General features: G+C 47.4%; 1 protein-coding gene across 1 annotated transcript in view; it reads right to left on the bottom strand.

The window, feature by feature from the left end:
- The window catches only part of RBL2 (RB transcriptional corepressor like 2), a 1,013,578-nt gene that overhangs the window by 542,562 nt on the left and 450,949 nt on the right, over positions 1-20,067 (bottom strand). Inside the window, exon 10 of the mRNA XM_086945179.1 lies at positions 9,431-9,540. Within this exon, the coding sequence (XP_086801305.1) occupies positions 9,431-9,540 (110 nt within the window). The remainder of the gene's footprint in view (positions 1-9,430; positions 9,541-20,067) is intronic.

Here is a 20,067-nt window from a genome sequence, read left to right as displayed (position 1 = left end):
GACCCCCACTTTGGGCGAGAGAACCGGCAGGAAAAACAAGTGAGGAAGAGAGGTGTGCCCACCTCTGCCAACCCCACCTCTCAGGTGGGGGAGGCAATGTGAAGCACAACTCCCAGACCCTGCCATCTTGCGGATGGGGGACTCAGCCAACCAGGGAAAGGCTTATGCCCCACTCCCACTGGGAAGGGACCCTTTGCCTCAACCTTTTTATCTACCTGTAACACCCCTACATCTAATATTTAGGAGCACCCCTGAACCTTGCTTCCTGAGACCAGAAGAAACTACAGGAAAAGAAGAAGAAGGACCGAAAAGCCATGCCAAAGCTAACGAGAGAAGACAGCAACTGACTTGGCAGCAGCTCTACTGGCCTGTGTCCACCTCAAGCCTGCTCCTGCGAAATCCCGATGTGTCCTGCAGCCAGCAATCTCGAAAATCCCAGAGGACCTGCTTTCAACCACAAAGACTGTGTCTCCTGTGAACACCGGATCTGTTCCTCTACAACCTCGGGCTCCGGCCGGACACCGCAAATCCGCACCATTTCACGGCCCGAGGTCGAGTGGGCAAACCACCACCAGAAGGTCTCCCCGGCGATCCTGACCCGAGATCCGGCGACCCCTGACCTGCCTCAAACCCAAGATCCCAACTTACCTCTTGAAGAGCTGGTCGCACCCAGAATACATTTGTCCCCAAGAATGCAGGGCCTTTGCAAACCGGAGGTTCCCCATTGCAAACAATAGGGCGCCTGGCATCAAAACAGCACACTGCACCAGATCGTCCTAGTGCTGCTGAGAGTGCACCTTTGGTGCTACTTTGTTTCCCCATTTGCCCTGAGCTAAAGTCCAGGAGCTTTGCTCCCACAACCAAGTGGCATGCTCCTCAGCAGTCACCAACTGGAGGCCCGCTATCCCCTATTGGATAACTTTGGGCCTCAACACTCTGCACCTTCTTCCTATATATTACACCGGGCATAGTTGCAAAATGGGGAACGGGGGCAGGAACGCTCTGTCCCAGGTGTGCAGAGCTCAGCGCGACCTCGATTCATATGTTCGCTACTTGTCCACAACTTATGCCTCTATTGGGTCAGATAGATTACTTTTTTAGTTAAGTCCTATCACAGGAAATTCAACTAAGGCCCCCAACTGTTTTATTAGGTACGCAGAACAAGGTCAGCAGAAAGAACGGAGGAGCACTTATCTTTGTAGCTATGACCATTCTGCGTCTCTGTATAACTTCATCATGGAAGGACCCCAACCCTCCATTATTCTCCCACTGGCTAGCTCGATTGATCTCTACTTGTAATATGGAAAAGGCTATTCTCCAAAATGGGCAACAGGGGGGAAAAAAGGGTTTTACTATCTGGCAACCGTTATCCGCTTGGCTTAGATTGATAGACTTAACAGGGGCTTCAGCCATTTAAGCGATAGTTCTTGTTCTTCTGAGGAATATTCTGAGGGATATTTAGTGTACCCACAATAATGTCTGATTTCGTCTGATTTTATTTGAGACATTCTCGTATTCATACTGCTGATGCCATAAGCAAGTTTTAATGTTATAAGTTATATTGTACTGTTATGTCTACTTTTATCAGCCATTCTTTCTTTCCTTTCTTCATCTTTTCTCTTTCTCTCTGTCTTTTTCCCTTTTTCCCTTTATCCACTGTTTTCTTGATTCTCGAAACATTAGACATTGAATACCTGTAACAGGTTACTCATCAACCAGTGCCTACTCTGATGTTTTAAGTGTCGAGGTGGAGGGAGGGCAGGGGGCAAGCACGTGTTCAAAAAGATTATTCATCTTTGTATTTGTCTTTTGTACTTTCAATTAAAAAAAATCAACAAAAAAAATCAATGCTTAAGTGATGGGGAGTTGGGAGGGCTGAATGCAATTTAAGGGGTAAACACATGATTAAAAGTATGTAATTTGCATAAGACTGTGTGTGCTCTGTAAAAATTGTAAAACAGGTCTTCCCACTCTGTTAATATGGTAGATCCATAAAGATAGCTTATGATGGATGCTTCAGTCATGGTTGTTTCTATTACAAATACCTCAGTGACACCCCTTCTGGGTAGTGGGCTATCTTAATATTTAAATTCTGAAGCTAAAAGGGTGGATGCCCACTCGACCTCGGGCTGGGAAATGGTGCAGATTTGCGGTGTCCGGCCGGAGCCAGAGGTTGTAGAGGAACAGATCCGGTGTTCACAGGAGACACAGTCTTTGTGGTTGAAGGCAGGTCCTCTGGGATTTTCGGGATTGCTGGCTGCAAGACACACCGGGATTTCGCAGGAGCAGGTTTGAGGTGGAGACAGGCCATGTTCCTATCCACAGGAGCAACTGTGTTGGGCCTGGACCAGGTGCTCAAAAGGAAATCAGAAAGTGCCTCATTAAAAGGCAGCAGCAGTGGCTCCGCAGAGGTAGCCGCCGGCTGAAGCACTTCTGTCAGGAAGTTAGTCCTGACAGCCACGGTAGGGAGTTTGAGGTTGAGGGCCTACGCAACACCATTACATAACTTGCACCCTCCTCCGTAGCCACGGTAGGAGGAGTTAGCATGCCAAGGTCAGGAGAGGTGTCGAGAATACTGGCATCTTCCAGTTCCTCTGCCGAGTCTGGGTCATACTCACACTGAGCTGTGAGAGGGTCCTCAAACCCATCCCAGTCCTCCCCTTCCTCCGAAGGCTGATGTACAGGCCGAAAATAAGGAAGCTAGACATAGGGGCGTAAAGGCCCCATCGACGTCAAAATCAGGGCTAAAACCAGGGGTGGCATCATCCGGTGCCACAGGCGATGTCGGAGGTGGTGCCGGTAGGGTCGGAGTAACGGGGTCAACCGGCGCAAACCAGGATCCAGGCCTGGATCCTTGGACCGTGTGACCACCACCCGCACCAACCGTCTGCACGCCTGGACCAACATCAACTACACCATCAAGATCATGAACACGTCCACTCCGGTTCCCCGGAAGACCCCTGCCCACACGACATCTACAACAAAGCCAGCAGCACCATCGCACCCCACCTCCAGAAAACCATCAACATCTCCTTCGAGACAGCGACCTTCCCGGAGAGCTGGAAGCACGCAGAGATCAACGCCTTACTAAAGAAACCCATGGCGGACCCCCAAGTACCTCAAGAACTTCCAACCCATCTCCCTGCTCCCGTTCCCGGCGAAGGTCATCAAAAAGGCCGTCAACAAAAAACTGACCAGTTTCCTCGAAGAGAACAACATCCTGGACCCATCCCAGTCAGGGTTCCGCAGCAACCACAGCACCAAAACTGCCCTCATCGCCGCCACCGAGGACATCTGGAACATGCTCGACAACAGAGAAGCCGTAGCCCTCCTCCTCCTGGACTTGTCAGCCGCTTTCAACAAAGTCTGCCACCGCACACTAAGAGAACGCCTACACGACGCCGGAATCCAAGAGAAGACCCTGGACTGGACCACCTCCTTCCTCTCCGGGTGAACCCAGAGCGTCTGCCTCCGCCTTCCGCTCCGAAGCCACCAAGATCATCTGAGGCGTACCCCAAGGCTCATCTCTCAGCCCAACATTGTTCAACGTCTACATGGCACCACTCGCCCACGTCACCCGACAGCACGACCTCTCCTCTCCTACGCTGACGACACCCAGCTGATCCTCTCGCTCATCAAGGACCCCAACACTGCCAAACCCAACCTCCACAAAGGAATGAAGGCCATCGCTGACTGGCTGAGGAACAGCCGACTGAAGCTGAACTCGGACAAGACGGAGGTTCTCATCCTCGGCTCCACCCCTTCGGCCTGGGACGACTACTGGTGGACGACAGCACTAGGAGCACCCCCTACACCCACCAACCACGCACGAAACCTAGGGGTCATCCTCGACTCCACACTCTCCATGACAAAGCAGCTCAACGCCATCTCCTCCTCCTGCTTCAACACCCTCCGCATGCTTCTCAGGATCTTCAAGTGGATCTCCACCAAAACTAGAAGGACGGTCACCCAGGCCCTTGTCTGCAGCAGACTGGACTACGGCAACGCACTCTACGCAGGAGCCCTGGCCAAACTCCTGAAAGGACTCCAACGCATCCAGAACGCCTCCGCACGCCTGATCCTCGACATCCCCCACCGCAGCCACATCACACCCCACCTGAAAGACCTGCATTGGCTCCCCATGAACAAGAGGATAACCTTCAAGCTCCTCACTCACGCACACAAGGCACTACGCGACACCGGACCAGCGTACCTCATCAGACAACTCAGCCTCTATACCCCCGCCCACCAGCTCCGCTCTGAAGACCACGCCTTTGCCACCGCCCCCGCATCTGAATTGTGACCGCCGGCGGCAGGTCATTCTCCCACCTCGCCGCCAAGACTTGGAACACCCTCCCCATCCGCCTACGGCAGACCGAAGACCTTCTAACCTCCAGGAGACTCCTCAAGACCTGGCTCTTCGAACAGTAGCAGCACCCACCCCTAGCGCCTTGAGACCATCACGGGTATGTAGTGCGATTTACAAATGCTAAGATTGACTGATTGATTGATGCCGGAGCCAGAGCTGCCGACATTGAAGGGCGAGGACCCCCAGTCGGACCCATGGGGCCCGAAGGCGCGCCGGCAGGGCCCAACGGCCTAAAGAGGCGGGCCATGGCTGACAGAAATTCCTGCAGATGGGCCGGAGTTGCCAACGGACCCGGGAAGGGCAGGTAGGCCGACGGCACAACCATAGGCTCCACAGGAGCTGCGGGGTAGGCCCCACCCGCACCCTCAGCCGTGTCGCGCGACGGGCAAGGGGAAAACGTTGAGCGATGACGCTTCTTCGACTTGTTGTGCTTCGTCTTACCTGACCCCGAGTGTGAAGACTTCGATCAAGAAAAACGATGGTGATGGCTCCGCAACCAGTCGCTCAACCTCCCATGGTACCGGGACCTTGAGCGATGCGGAGCCGACTGCCGGACCTTCAGCAACTTTCGGGCCGCTCCCGCAAAGACTTCGGCGCCATGGCCCGGTAGTCGGGGCACAATTTGGGGTCGTGGTCACTCCCCACCCAGTAGAGACACACGCAGTGCGGGTCAGTCACCGACATCATCCGATGACAGTCCACGCAAGACTTGAAAACAGGGGTACCACTCTCAAAAATGACTTGGGGTAACACTCTCTCCAGACCTACGCTTACTGGTGCGGTAAAAGAAAGAACTGACATCAGCGTGCGAGGGCGGCATCTTAGTAGCTGCCGCAACATCATCTCCGCGACCACGACGCCAACAACTGACGCGGAGCTGCACAATGCCACCTTCTGACGCGCAGGGGTACTGTTGACAAAAACTTTCCGGATCCAGTCCGACGCCTGGGGGTAATTCTAAGGTAAGGAATCTATCACTATGTGTTTCTTTCAGATGGCCAAATTTACCTTTTGCAAATGAAGTAGGTAGCAGAATATGTCTTGTACCATGTCTTTGATGGTTTTATTTGTTTAGACTGGCAGTAACAAACAAAACGGTTCCATTTTGCAGCATAACAGGCTCTAGTTGAGGGTTTGCCTGCTTCTTTGAGAATGTCGATACATTCTGATGGTACGTTTAGGTAGCCAAACTCTATGATCTCAGGAGTCAAATTGCTAGGTTGAGCATTTTGGGATCTGGGTGTCTGATTTGTCCTTGATTTTGAGTGGGAAGGTTTGGCCTATTAGGTAGCTTCTCATCTGGAACTACAGAGATCTAGTAGCGTTGTAAAGTGTTCGTAATGACAAACTCCAAGACCATATACTCCATATGGCTTTGCTGTACTTACAATGTCTAAGAATGGACTTATAGACTGTATGGTGTACAGAGCTCATGCACCTGTACCCCCACCAATGGTATAGTGCACCCACCTAGAGAGGTGTCTTACTAATACCATAGGCAGTGGTTTGTAGGAATGGCCATGTCTACTCTTCACTTTTCTCAGCACCAAAACACCCGGCCTGCAAGGGCAGTGTGTTTGTGTTAAGAAACAGGGGCCTCTAAGGGTGGCACAGTAGGTAGTACTTAGAGGACTTGCCTGGTCACAGTGTCCTTGGTACCCATGGTACCTCTTACAAGGGACTTACATGTGGCCAGAGAGTTGCCAATTGGGGTTGCAAAGGTACAGTTTTATGGAAAGAACATATGCTCTATGTACCTGGTTAGCAGGAACCCAGGGCACAATTAGTCAAAGAGCATCAACAACAGGCAAAATGTGTGTGTGTGGGGGGTGGGGAGGGGGGGGGGGCAACCATGCAAAATGGGGCACTTTCCTAATTGGGTACCTGGGAGAGAAGTTTAGACATTTTGTGTTTTTTCTGTGGCAAAAAGGTCACCTTTCAACGTTGGCAGATAATACATGGCTGTGATATTGTCTGTCAGGAAGAGGATAACCTTGTGTGACAGGTGAAAAAGGAAAGCTTTCAGTGCTAGATCTACTGCTTAAAGCTCCAGGAGATCGATCCTTGGCTCTCCAAAGACCTTGTGCTGTCAAGTCTTGTAGGTGGGCACCCCAACCAGTGTTTTCTGTGTCTGTGGTGAGAGTGATGTGAGAAACCGAGTCCAGATAAGGCTGCCATTTTAACAGCTTGCTGGTGTTTCACCATTGCAGAGAACAGTGAGTTTGGTGGTATATGAACATTAGATTTTCGAGGGGACCTTGTGATGGAGACCTCTGGTGAGCTAGACACTGCTGTAGAGGACCCATGAATAACCATGAGTTGGGGACTATGGCAATGCAAGATGCCATCATTCCTAGAAGACGCATAACATTCCTTAGTGTGAGTGTTTGTTTTGGTTGGAACTAGGGTAGAGTTACCTCAAAGTTCTAAATTCGAGTGGGATTGGTGGTAGGCTAATCCTAACTGTGTGTTTAGGAATGCTCCCAAGTAAAGCTAAAGTTGTAGAGGTTTAAGGTAAGTCTTGGAGATATTGACGGTAAACCCTAGGTTGTGAAGCACATCCACTGTCCACTAAGTGTGCTATTGGAATTGCTTGTGGGAGCTGGCCTTGATGAGCCAATCATCCAGGTATGGAAATAAGTGGATATTTTGTCTTCACAGATGTGCTGTGACCACTGCAGAGCATTTGGTGAACACACGAGGTACTGTAGTCACCCCGAACTGAAGTACTTTGAATTGGTAGTGCTTGCCTGCTATAACTAATCGGAGGAATTTGTGTTAAGCAGGGTGTACTGGTAAGTGAAAGGAGGTTCCTTTAGGTCTAGTGTTGGCATAAAGTCGTCGTGCTGGAGAAGTGGAATAACATCCCGTAGAGTGACCATATGGAAGTGCTCTGATAGGATGTAGTGGTTTAGAGGCCTGATATCGAAGATAGGTCAGCTATACATCATTTTGGGGGATCAGAAAGTATAGACAATATACGCCTGAGCCTTATTGTTGAAGAGGGACAAGTTCTATGGCCCCCTTGAGAAGGAGGTCTTGGACCTCGTTTGAGAAGTCTTAGATGTGCCTGCATAACCTGTGAGAACGAGGTGGAATGTTGGGCAATGAGCAGTGGTGTATAACAGGCCGCCGCAGTGCATGCTGTGGGGGGGCCCCCCAAGCTCCAGAGGGCCCCCTACGCAGAGCACGATGGATGGAGAGCTCCTAATTGAGTCCAGAGGGGCCCCTCCACGTACCTTGCAGGGTGGCTCCATCAAGTTTTGTTACGCCAGTAGCGATGCGGTAATGAGCTCCAGATAATAGCCATGCTGGATGATGGCTAGTACCCACTTGACTGTGGTGATGGAATCTCAGACCGGGTATAATAACTATGGACTGCCCCGACAGCTGTTGTGTGGTCGGGGATTGGGGGGGGGGGGAGATTGGGTAGTCACTACTTTGCACCACTACCCCTTCCTCTGTTGTTCCCTCTCTAAAGGAGCCTCTGAAATAACCCTTGCTGTATGTGGGCTGGGATTGTTTTTGTTGGAAAAGTGGATGCGTCTGTAGAAGTGGATGTATATGCACTTCTGTAGCCTGAGCTACGATCTGACCATGGCCCGAAAGCAGTGGTGGTCCGCAGACCTCTGATATTTGAAGCAGGGAATATTTTGTGGCCAACCTGGATGTGTGAGCAGGGGCTGGGGGTCAAGTACTCACATGTTGGCCAGATGTGAGTTTGTGCATCTTCATTTCCAGCTCTATGTCGGAGCTTTCATTGGCAAAGAAAGTCTCCTTTTCTTCGACGGTTGGCTCTTCTTATACATGTTCCTCGCTGAAAAGGTCTTGAGTGTCATCCCCACTCTTTCAAAAAATTTCCAACGGACACGCTCTTTGTTCCCAAAGGTTCCATTTGGTCCGACACAACACATTTGTCACAGTAGGCTTATTTACAGTTGGACGAAAGGCACCGATTGCACACGAGGTGTTATCAGAGTGCGGGTATTTTGCATGGCAATCCTGGGAGAATCGAAACATTGTACATTCCATTAGAAGCACATCTTCAATGGAGGCGGTGACACGTGGGAAGGTAGGCCTGAGACAGTTGGGGCCGAAGGGCCGTCAGTTGAAGTCCGAACCAACCAAATTCGAGTGTAGGGCAGAAGTGGAAAGTGCGATCGAAAACAATACCGTTGAAGACAGTAAAGAAACTGAAGAATCATTTAGAACGGAGTTGAAACACCGAGCAAAGGCACACACGTCCGAACCCAATGGTGGAGAGAAAACAATCTAACAAAGGAGTCAACAACTCCGTAACCAACACTAGATGGCAGGAGTATGCAGGGCAGCTACAGCCACACATGCCATCGAACTGGAAGTTCTCTATGTTAACCATAATGTTCTCTATAGTCAAACAGCATGTGGCCAACATATGATTTTTGTTGTTCAGGAATGTCTCTTCCACCCACCCAACCAATTCAAAAAATGTGTTACTGCTTTAACTCTGAAATAAACAGTTTAAGTACTGCACATATTTCAACAAGGTCTGTAAACTCTGTACAAAAGCTTTGGTTCATATAGCTTTGTGTTGAAATCTCCTGCAATTAAAACTCTAGCTTCCGACACCTTTGTTTTGTACTGTACACTTTCTGAAAAAATTAAGTACCATATAAAATTTGATTCTGTAACAATGAGCATTTATCTACAGTTCATTTTTTAACTAAATTACCCAATGAAAATTAATTAAATGCAACAGACTGTAATTCAGCGACAGAAAAAGGGACCACTGACATAGGTACCACTTTGTTACACTTGTAATCACACACCTGAGCAACATTCGGTTGAAAAATACTAGCTGAACATAAAGAAGCTTCACTTTTACAGCAACTAAAGTGTATTTCACCTTGACCCTAAAATGTTCCTATCAGCTTCTAATTATGGCTGATCAAACAGGTGCTAACAAATGATATTCTAATACAATACCAAATTAACTTCAGATAAACCGGTGAGAAACTATGCTGCAGACATGAGAACAGTCACAGAACTTAAACTTAACATACATAAATAAACAAAACGAACCTTTAGAGTAATTATTTTCCTCTCCGTCACATGGCGTATGATGAGAAAATATTTCATGCATTTCCTTCAACCTCTCAGAAATCGGCTGAGAAAAATCCCTTGAGCTTGTCCTGCAGAGGTATAAACCGACTGTTAGGTCCTAATTTTAAATAATTCAATGCATCTGTAAATGGAGAAAAAGACATAGAAAGTAAAGAACAAGCCATCTGAGCAGATGAAAAAAATGGAGCCTACGGTAAAAAGAATAGGCGAGATGGGAAAGATCACAAGGAAGTACTGCTGGCAAACTGCATCAACCTTGCAGACAGTAACTTAGGGCCTTATTTAATATTTTCAGGACAGGGTACAGTCTGTCAGCGTGACAGACTACCATCCACCTAATTTAGAGATGAATGCAGGCCCAGTGTTCCTCTTTGCACACTTTGAAAGGACTGGCCATCACTGCAGTTCCTTTCAAAGTACAAAAACGTTGATGGTTGCCCACCATCTGTTCTGACGACAGTCTTCCAACTTTTCCAACGTTTTTTTTTCACAAACAAATTCTCAAAGGAGGAGTTTGTTTTTTTATAAACAATAAATCAAGAGAGTTTCATTCCAGGTTGCTGGGGGGAGGCAGGAGGGATGGGAGGGCAGGGGTGTTAATGTCCTGTTTTTTTCTGTCCCGCTCTGCCAGGCTTTACCAGAAAAAAGGACATTACACCACCCATCCTCAATAGGGCAGAAAGCATCAAACCCTTCCTCCGACAGCTTGTAATCAGTCAGTCCATTGGAGGGAGCTTTTCATTGACAGAGCCAGTCTCTGTCAACAGAATACACAGGGTCGACCAGTCTGTAAATGGGGTGGGTGAACTGACGGTTTGGCAGACAGGGTACTTCTTTGCGTCTGTGACAGAGTACACTGACTGTCAAGCTCTAAAACATGTAATTAGATTGTACAATGTGCAACTGGGAATGTCATCGAGCCAGGGATAAAATTGGGAACGTTAAAGTGTCCGTAGGAGCAATAGTAGACATCTTCGTCAAATGGCTCAACATTAGCAGGCATTTTAAATATCCCAGCTTAAGTCAGAATAATCTAGTATGATGCAATCAAACTGCCAGCAGGTGTTTTCTGAGAATTGCTACATTGAGTAGCAAGATCAAAACTGTGGAAGGATTATTCAACTGTGGTTCTTTTCATAAGAGCTTATTCTGTTGATAAGGAAAAGGAATATGCTATTTAACAGTATGCATCTGTTCTTGGCATGTAGGGCTGCTGACATTCATATCTGTGCATAGATCGCAGCCTAGTGTTGGGTCCGGATGATTGCACATTGCTGTCCTGGAAGAGTCTTCGAAGTATCACGAGATAGGTGGCTCCTCCCTTGGACTACAGTGCGCATGGGCATCCTCTCCATGCTCAGATTGTTTTTTACCATTGTGGCTGAGATGGAGTATAGTACAGTAGATGCCCATGCAAAGAGCGAATGCTACAGCTGCGACAGGCACCGGGGAGGCGGGTGGGCGATATGAATGTCAGCAGCCCTACATGCCAAGAACAGATGCATACTGGTAAGTAGCATATTCCGTTCGAGGCATGTGGGATGCTAAATTCATATCTGTGCTTAGAATGTATAGCAGTATCTCCCCTAGCGGTGGCTGCCTGTGTCAGCTGCAGCAGTCTGAAAAAGTTTTGAGAACAGCCTGTCCTACAGCAGCTTGCTGTTTGGAATGTACATCTACACAGTAGTGTTTGGTAAATGTATGTATGGTTGTCCATGTGGCTGCTCTACAAATTTCGTGTAAAGGAATATTTCCTAGGAAAGCTATGGATGCCCCTAGTTTGCATGTAGAATGCGCCCTAGGGGGAACTGTTAAGGTGTGTTTTGCCTTGAAGTAACATATCTGAATGCACTTAACGACCCATCTGGCTATACCTGATTTTGAAATAGGGTTGCCTTTGTGTTGAGGTGAGAAAGCAACAAACAACTGTTAAGTCTTTCGAAATGCCTTAGTTCTATCTATATAGTAAAGCAGAGCTCTTTTGACATCTAGAGTATGCAAGGCCCTTTCAGCAACTGTCTGTGGGTTTTGAAAGAACACTGGCAGGTCTATTGTATGATTTATATGAAAATGGGATACCACTTTTGGCATGAATTTAGGGGTTTTTCTGAGAACTACTCTATTAGCATGTACTTGAATGAATGGCTCTTGAATAGTTAGGGCTTGCAGCTCACTAACTCTTCTAAGTGAAGTAATGGCAATAAGGAAAGCCACCTTACAAGTAAGAAATTGTAGTTCGCACGAGTGTAGTGGTTCAAAAGGTGGTCCCATAAGTCTGGTTAAAACGATGTTTAGATTCCAGACTGGTGAAGGTGGGTGCCTTGGGGGAATTACTCGTTTAAGTCCCTCCATAAATGCTTTAATTGCTGGCACTCTAAATAGTGAAAGGTGTTGCCTGTTTTGGAGATATGCTGCTAATGCAGCTAGATGTATCTTGATGGATGAGTAGGCTAAATTGCAACGTTGTAGGTGCAAGAGATAGCAAATGATGTTTTGTGTCAAAGCGTCTAACGGGTTTATGTCGTTGTTATTGCAGTTAATGACGAAGCGTTTCCACTTAGCTGCATAACATGCCCTGGTAGTGGGTCTTCTTGCCTCTTTGATAATATTCATGCAGTCTGGAGGCAAGTTCAGGTATCCAAACTCTAGGATTTCAGGAGCCAGATCGCCAGGTTCAGCTGTTGCGGGTCTGGGTGTTGGATTTCGCCATGGTTCTGAGTTAGAAGACTGGGTGTTAGTCGCAGTCTTTGATGAGGCACCACTGACAGTTCTAGGAACGTCGTGTACCATGGTTGCCTCGCTCATGTGGGAGCAACTAGGATTAGCGTCAGCGAATGTTGGCGCATTTTGGGTGCCACTAGCGGTATTAATGGAGCTGGCGGAAAAGCATACGCAAATTTGCCTGACCAGTTCATCCATATAGCATTGCCCTGCGACTGCGGATGTGGGAACCTGGTGGCAAAGTACTGGCATTTTGCGCTTTCGCTTGTGGCAAACAGATCTATCTCCGGTTGTCCCCACTGCCGGAAGAATGGTTAGAGCACATTGGGGTGAATCTCCCATTCGTGCATCTGTAGACTGTGCCTGCTGAGCAGGTCGGCTATTTGATTGTCTTTGCCTGGGAGGTGTTCTGCCATGAGAAACATGTTCCTCTGAATGGCCCATTTCCACATGCTTTGAGCTAGGTGCGACAGCTGTGGGGAGTGTGTCCCTCCTTGTTTTTGAATATAATACATAGCTGTCATGTTGTCCGTCCGGAACCAACACAGTCTTGTTGCATAAGTGTTTTTTTTAATGCTTTTAGGGCTAGAAAGACTGCCATCACCTCCAGAAGGTTGATGTGCATCTTTTTCTGTTGTATAGTCCATAGTCCCTGAACTGTGTAATGCAGGACATGGGCTCCCCAGCCGAACAGGGATGCGTCCGCTGTCATCACTATTTGTGGAACAGGCTCTCGGAACAGTCGTCCTTTGCAAAGGTTTTGTGGATTCCACCAATGCAGAGAGTTGTATGCTCGACTGGTCACCAACACTAGGTCCCGTAATTGCCCCTGAGCCGGGTTCCACTGATTTGCTAGGCACTCCTGGAGCGGACGCATGTGTAACCTGGCATGAGGGACTATGAATATGCACGAGGCCATCATGCCTATGAGTTGCATAAACACTCGAGCTGGCAATGAGTGTTGAGGTCTGAACTTTTGGATTAACATTTGCATTCCGTTTATTCGTGCTGCGTTCGGATATGCCTTCACTGCTAGTGTATCTATTGTTGCTCTCAGGTACTGTTGGACGTGGGAGGGTTGCAGGTGCGACTTCGGGTAGTTTAGCGAGAAGCCTAGCCTGTGCAGGAGATGAATGGTCTTTGACATGTGCCTGGCACATTGCTGGGATGATGGCGCATGTATTAGCCAATTGTCCAGATATGGGTACACATGAATGTGTTGTCTCCTGAGATGTGCCGCCACTGTTGCTAGGCATTTGGTGAACACCCGTGGAGCTGTTGTTACACCGAATGGTAGGACTTTGAACTGGTAGTGCTGTCCTTGAATAGTGAACCTTAGATACTTTTTGTGAGGAGGTTGTATTGGTATATGAAAGTATGCGTCTTTGAGGTCTAGAGTTGCAGGGAAGTCCGCCTGGCGAAGCAGTGGTAAGACTTGTTGGAGAGTGACCATATGAAAGTGCTCTGACAATATGTACAGGTTGAGGGGCCTGAGGTCTAATATTGGTTTGAGTGAACCGTCCTTTTTCGGAATGAGAAAGTATAGTGAGTATACTCCCGTTCCTTGGTGTTGTAGTGGGACTGGTTCTATGGCCCCCTTTTGTAGCATACTATGACCTCTTGCTGCAGTAATGTTATATGTTCCTGCGACATGGGACGGTGCACAGGTGGTATGTTGGGTGGTGTTGACGTGAGTTCTAGGCAACAGCCATGTTGGATAATTTGCCTTACCCACCTGTCTGTAGTGATGTTTAACCAGACTGGCAGGAAATGTTGTAGTCTTCCCCCGACTGGTGTTATATGGTCTGGGGGTAGTGCCAAGAAGTCACTGTTCGGTGTTAGTGGAGGATCTATTGGCATTGCCACCCCGACCCCTGCCCTTTGTATTATTTCCTCTGTATCCACCCCTGTTTTTGTTTTTATTGTATGTGGATTGCGTATTAGTTTTGTAAGTGGAGGATTGCTGCGATGTGTTACCTCGCGCTCCTCCTCTATAACTTGAGCGACGAAAGGAGCCTCTGTGTTGTTGGGACTGAAGGGCTCCCAAGGACTTTGCCGTTTAGTTGTCCTTTTTCATTTTGTCCAGAATTGAGTCAACTGCTGGACCAAACAAGAAATCTGGATTTATAGGCTGGTTAAGAATTGTGGCCTGTACTTCATTTTTGAATCCAGATATGCGAAGCCATGCGTGCCTTCTAAGCAGTACGCTTGTGTTAATAGATCTGGCAGCTGTATCTGCTGCGTCTAGAGCACACTTAATGGAGGCATTGGTGATGAGCTTTCCCTCTTGTATAAGTTCATCTGCCTGCTCTTTGTAAGGCTCGGGTAAGTATCGGACAAGTCCCTCTAAAGCAGAGGTCTTCAATCTGTGGGGCGCGACCCCCAGGGGGGTCGTGGAGTCCTGGGAAGGGGGTCGCGCATTCCCTGGGCTCACTTCCACCAGGCCTCTTGGAAAAGTAAACCGTCCCTGGGCAGTACATTTTGAAATTAAAATACTTCGAGCTTTATTGCAATTCAGGAAGTGTTCTCCTGTGCTGTGAAACCGGAGCTGATCAGACAGCTAGGCAAGGTTTGCCTGCTTGCCTGAAAGGACTGGAAATGTGTGCGCTACGGGTTAATTTGAAAGTGTAAAGGGCAATTTGTAGATGTAAAGAATGCTTGGTACTGACTTTCATTGATTGAATCCCTCCCTGGAAGCTTAGTGACGAGCTGTGAAGTGCGTGCTTCTAATTGCAAATATATTTACATAGCGCTTACTATCGGGAAAGAGGTGTTGAATTTCAGTAACTAGCAAGAACAAGCATTTACAATACAATATGTCGCGCACTTATAAAAGTAAAATCTATAGGTATTATAAATTATGTTTTTATTTATATTTTGGAGTAATTATGTAAGGAAAAAGTGCCCGCAATAAGCACATTATGAGCTTTTATATCTCATTCTGCTTAGCAGTTGGCATTTAACCTTACTCACATTTCTGTGTGGTCCTGTCACAAGTCCTCAACTGCTCCGAAGTTGTAACGGTGGCAAGCAAAATATAGTATTTCTGTGTGTATGGAATCGCTTAGCTTGTCTTTGCTCCCATAGTGCAGTTATTTAGACATCACCAGGAATTCAGAGTTTAGAGAGGACTGACCCTAAACATGCACACTAAGCCAGTCTGGCTCAACTGCTAACAGCCCAGTACCTCCGACAGTATGAGGCTGCAATGACCTCACAGGTGTTAGTATGGATGCAGCCCATGGGAGAGACTCCTACTAACCAAGCTGATGTCCAATGGGGCCTCAACAGACACTTTCTCTTCTCTCTACTTCACTAAACATTCCTTTTGTCAGGGGCAGGAGTAGGCTGATCTCTCACAAGGTGCAGTGGCCATCTTAGAAATACTAAGGAGTGCAAGGGGGGCTTGCACTGTTTCCGAGGGCACTCCGGTTGGAGAAAAACTCCTAGATTATGATTTCATCAGTACATTTCATATATGAAATGTACTGATGAAATCATAATCTAGGAGTTTTTCTCCAACCGGAGTGCCCTCGGAAACAGTGCAAGCCCCCTTTGCACTCCTTTGTATTTTGTTCAAGTTCCAGTCCCTACCGACCGGAAGGGACCATTTCCTGGCACCCAAAAATACTTACCATCGGTTCACTTTATTAACTTGATGAACATTACACACCCCGAGTGCCGCCATCTTCTATCAATTTTGCTCATCTTAGAAATACTAACAGCCACTTGAGCTACTTCCAGCGAAATACCAATAGAGACTGCAATATAGGCATATGCTATTAATGGGAAGCTCCGTTGGGCCTGTAATTATCCCATTGCTAGTTTTAGCTATGTATTTCACATATTTTCATGAAAAGCCCATATCTTAAAAATGTAAAAATACGATTTTGATGCATTGCAGTACGTGCGTGCAAGCATTGGGGAAATTAACTACCAGGATGCAATGCAGCTGCTATTGCCAAATCATTACAGTTAATGAGTAAAGATAACAATGCATCATATTAAAGAAGCTGTTTCCGCATAGTGACTTGATGGGAACCAGCATGCACTGCTCTTTAACATGTGTTGCTGTAGAAGAGTGCTAAGTTAGCTTACTGCTTACTTAAGTACTGAGTCCAACTCTCGTTTTTGTTAACCAGTGGAACTTTACCTGCAGAAAACTGCCTCATGTCCGTTGATCCTCGGGACATCCTACAGCATTCTGAGGCAGAGCATTTCACTTTCACCCTGCTCTCTCGGCAACTGGCTGCAGCTCCGAAGCTGGGCTGCGTGCCACAGGTGCCGTGTTGCAACAGGAATTGTGGAGCCTATACGTATTTAATTAAGCGGGTGCCATGTTTAAATGAGGCACTAAGAAGGCCAGGTTGCATGATTTAAATAAATAAATAAATAATGATGAAAGTGGGTGCCGACTACATCATCAAGCGCGGTATACCTGCATATTAAATTAACCGGGCACTGTGCTACTACTACATTAAGTGCAGCACCCGTGCAGGTTACATTTATGCGCATGGCGGCCCGTACAGTTTAATATTGTTTCACCACCATAAAGATCATTTGCCGTGGGAATTGGGGACGTTTATGGTTGTCGAGGATGAGGAGTATCAGGTTCCAGAAATTTGTTTCAAGAGGGGTCCTTACGCCTAAAATCTTTTGAAAGGGGGGTCTTAGCATAAAAAAGTTTGAAGACCTCTGCTCTAAAGTATCATAGTGTGCCCTGTCATATCTGGCCAGCAAGGTCTGTGTATTGGCTATTCTCCAAGAGTTTGCTGCTTGAGCTGCTACTCTTTTGCCTGATGCTTCTAAAATCTTAGACTCCTTGTCAGGAGGAGGAGCCTCTCCAGTTGTTTGTGAATTTGCACGCTTTCGTGCATTGGATACCACCAATGAGTCTAAAGGCAGTTGCCCCTTGATGTATGTAGGGTCTACTGGTGCAGCCCTATACTTCTTCTCTATTCTAGGGTTGATGACACGTGATCTAGCAGTGTCTTTGAAGATGTCATTTGCGTGCTTTAGGACGCCCTTTAACATGGGGAGAATTTTGACACTTCTTTCTGATGTTGCCAGCGTATCAAATAGAAAGTCCTCTTCTATAGCATCAGAATGAATGTCTACATTATGGTAGCTTGCAGCTCTGTCTATTAAGGAGTTAAAAGCCACTGTGTCTTCTGTGGGTGATGGCTTAGCTGGGTATACAGTAGGGTCTGTAATGGGTAGAGCCCCCTCATTGTCTGGCTCACCTCCACCCCCCCATGGTTGTGTATTGGGGTCTACATATGGGTTTTGTATATCTCCTAAACCCACATCTGCATCCTGATCTTGATCTTGGTTGTAGTCAGAGTGTGCAGATGAGTATGGTGTGTATGGAGTAGCAGGCATAGCTGGAGAGATAGGTTGGAAAAGAATAGGAGAGGTAGCACAGTCTCTCTACTTTTTGAGTGGAATTTTAGAAAAGCCTTCAGTAGGCACTGGCCTTTTCTTCCTTTTATAAACAGTCACTTTCCCAGTATTTGGGTCGATATATAGTTTTGACTGATCTTCTGTGGATGGGTCTGGATGGATGATCTCCTCTTCCACAGTCTTTTGCCTTGGCACCGTAGTGTTTGGTTTGACCTTCTTCGGTTCGATGCCTTTACTCAGTTCCACCGCTTTTGGTGCTTGGATCGGTTTTTGAGGCTGCCGATAGGTTTTGTCGGTCCGACGTCTTTTACAGGTTTCACCACTATTTTTGGACCGAGTGGTTTCGTCGGTTCGGTAACCTGTTTAATTGGTAGAGGTGTCTCCAGAGCCTGCGTCTTTGGCTCGATGCCCCTGTTTGGATCGATGGGCTTTGGCTCGACCGATTTGGTGAGGTCTACCTTAGGTTTCGTTTTTGGTTCGACGACCGCCTTGGGCGTAGCCCTTTTGCCTTCGCCGACAGGCTTCTTTCCTTTTTCGACAGTCGATCCAGATTTGCTCGAGTCGATGGGCTTTGGTTTCGAGGTCCATTCGATGGCCTTTGGCTTCGAGGTCGATTCGACGGCCTTTGGCTTCGAAGGTGTTAATGGAACGGTGGCCTTCGGGTCGGCGCCCCTTGGATTTTTCACATTCTGTTCGACGACGTTCGGTCCGAAGACTGTCGTGTCAATGAGTTTCGGTTTCAATGGAACCGGCCTTGGATTACGTGTCTCAGAAGGCTCTTTTTGTATGTTCTTAGCCGGGCGGTATGGCGGGGCTGTAGAACCAGTATCTTGATCTTGGCTAAGGCCTGTTGGCGATGCCTCGACCTGAGTCTCTGATATCGGTGTAGTGTCTGTATGGGGAGGTGTACTCACGGTTCGCCCCTCGTCGTCATCGGAGTCGTCTTCGACAGCTACGATATCTTGTTCGTATTCTTCGACATCGACGATCTGTTCTTCGTCGTCGATATAATATTTAGAGTCATGCTCGGAGAATTGATCTCCCTCTTGATCCGAGTCTTCGGCATCAACCAGTTCTTCGTCGTCGAAGATATTCTCGGGCTCTGGTGCCGATCTCTGCATTTCTTGCCTTGCCGCCCGTCAATTCCGGATCGTCTTTTTGGACCGGAACTGGGCAATGATCTGGAGACAAGCATTTGTTGCACACTGGATGTTTATCGGTGTGCGGGAACTTCGAATTGCACTGTGGGCAGTATTTGAATGGGCTTTGTTCCATCGACCGTCGGTCCACGTGGCATCGAGAAGGCATAACGGCCCGATTCGACGACCTGAGTGCAAACTAATGTTAAAGAAGGTTATCGGTACCGATCGCGAACAATACCGACGAAAACCGAAGGCCTTTTCGCCTTTCTAAAAGTTTATCTTGATTCCGAACTTGGAGTTCTGGAAAGTACATCCGAACCCAAAGGCGGAAAAAACAATCTGAGCATGGAGAGGATGCCCATGCGCACTGTAGTCCAAGGGAGAGGCCACCTATCTCGTGATACTTTGAAGACTCTTCCAGGACAACAATGTGCAATCATCCGGACCCAAAAGTGGGCGGCGATCTATGCACAGATATGAATTCAGCAGCCCACATGCCTCGAACTGTTACAAACCAGTATGCATCTGTTCTTGGTATGTAGGGCAGCAGAACCACACACTATTGCATAGACCACCATCTGGTGGTGGGCCTGGATGATTGCACTTTGTTTTTGTCTTGGAAGAGTCTTTGTCTGTTGGATGACTCCTCCTGTAGATCGTAGTGAGAATGGGCATCAACTCCATCTTCAGATTGTTTTCGCCATTGGGCAAAGGATGGAGTTGTAGGAGTATAGATAAGGATGTCCATGTATTGTGTATCTAATTAAGATATTACTGGAACAGATATAGGGGGGCGTGTGTGGTTCTGCAGCCCTACATGCCAATAACAGATGCATACTCGTAAGTAGCATTTTCCGTTCGAGGCATATGGGCTTCAGACCACACACTGTTGCATCGATTGCACAGCAGTTTTCTTCCTTAGCAGCAACCACCCATATCTGTTGCAGTAGTTTGAAATAACATTTTGAGTACAGCCTGGCCCACAGTAGTTTGTTGTTTTGCCTGCACATTTACACAGTAGTGTTTTGTAGATGTGTGCAGTGTAGACCATGTAGCTGCCTCATCTAATGGTATATTTCGTAGGAATGCCATAGATGCTCCTAGTTTACAGGTAGAAAGAGCCCTAGGGAGAATGGATATAGTGAGTTTTGCTTTTTGGTAACAGATTTGAATGCACTTAACAATCCACCTTGCAATGCCTGATTTTGAAATAGGATTGCCTTTGTGTGTAGGGGAAAAGGACACAAACTATTGTTTTGTTTTACGAAACGGTTTTGTCCTATGAATGTAGTAGAGGAGTGCTCTTTTTACATCTAATGTGTATAGAGC

This window comes from Lissotriton vulgaris, chromosome 12, assembly GCF_964263255.1.
Source record: "Lissotriton vulgaris chromosome 12, aLisVul1.2, whole genome shotgun sequence".
In the NCBI taxonomy this organism is placed as follows: Eukaryota; Metazoa; Chordata; class Amphibia; order Caudata; family Salamandridae; genus Lissotriton; species Lissotriton vulgaris.
This window is presented reverse-complemented; position numbering and strand designations above follow the sequence as displayed.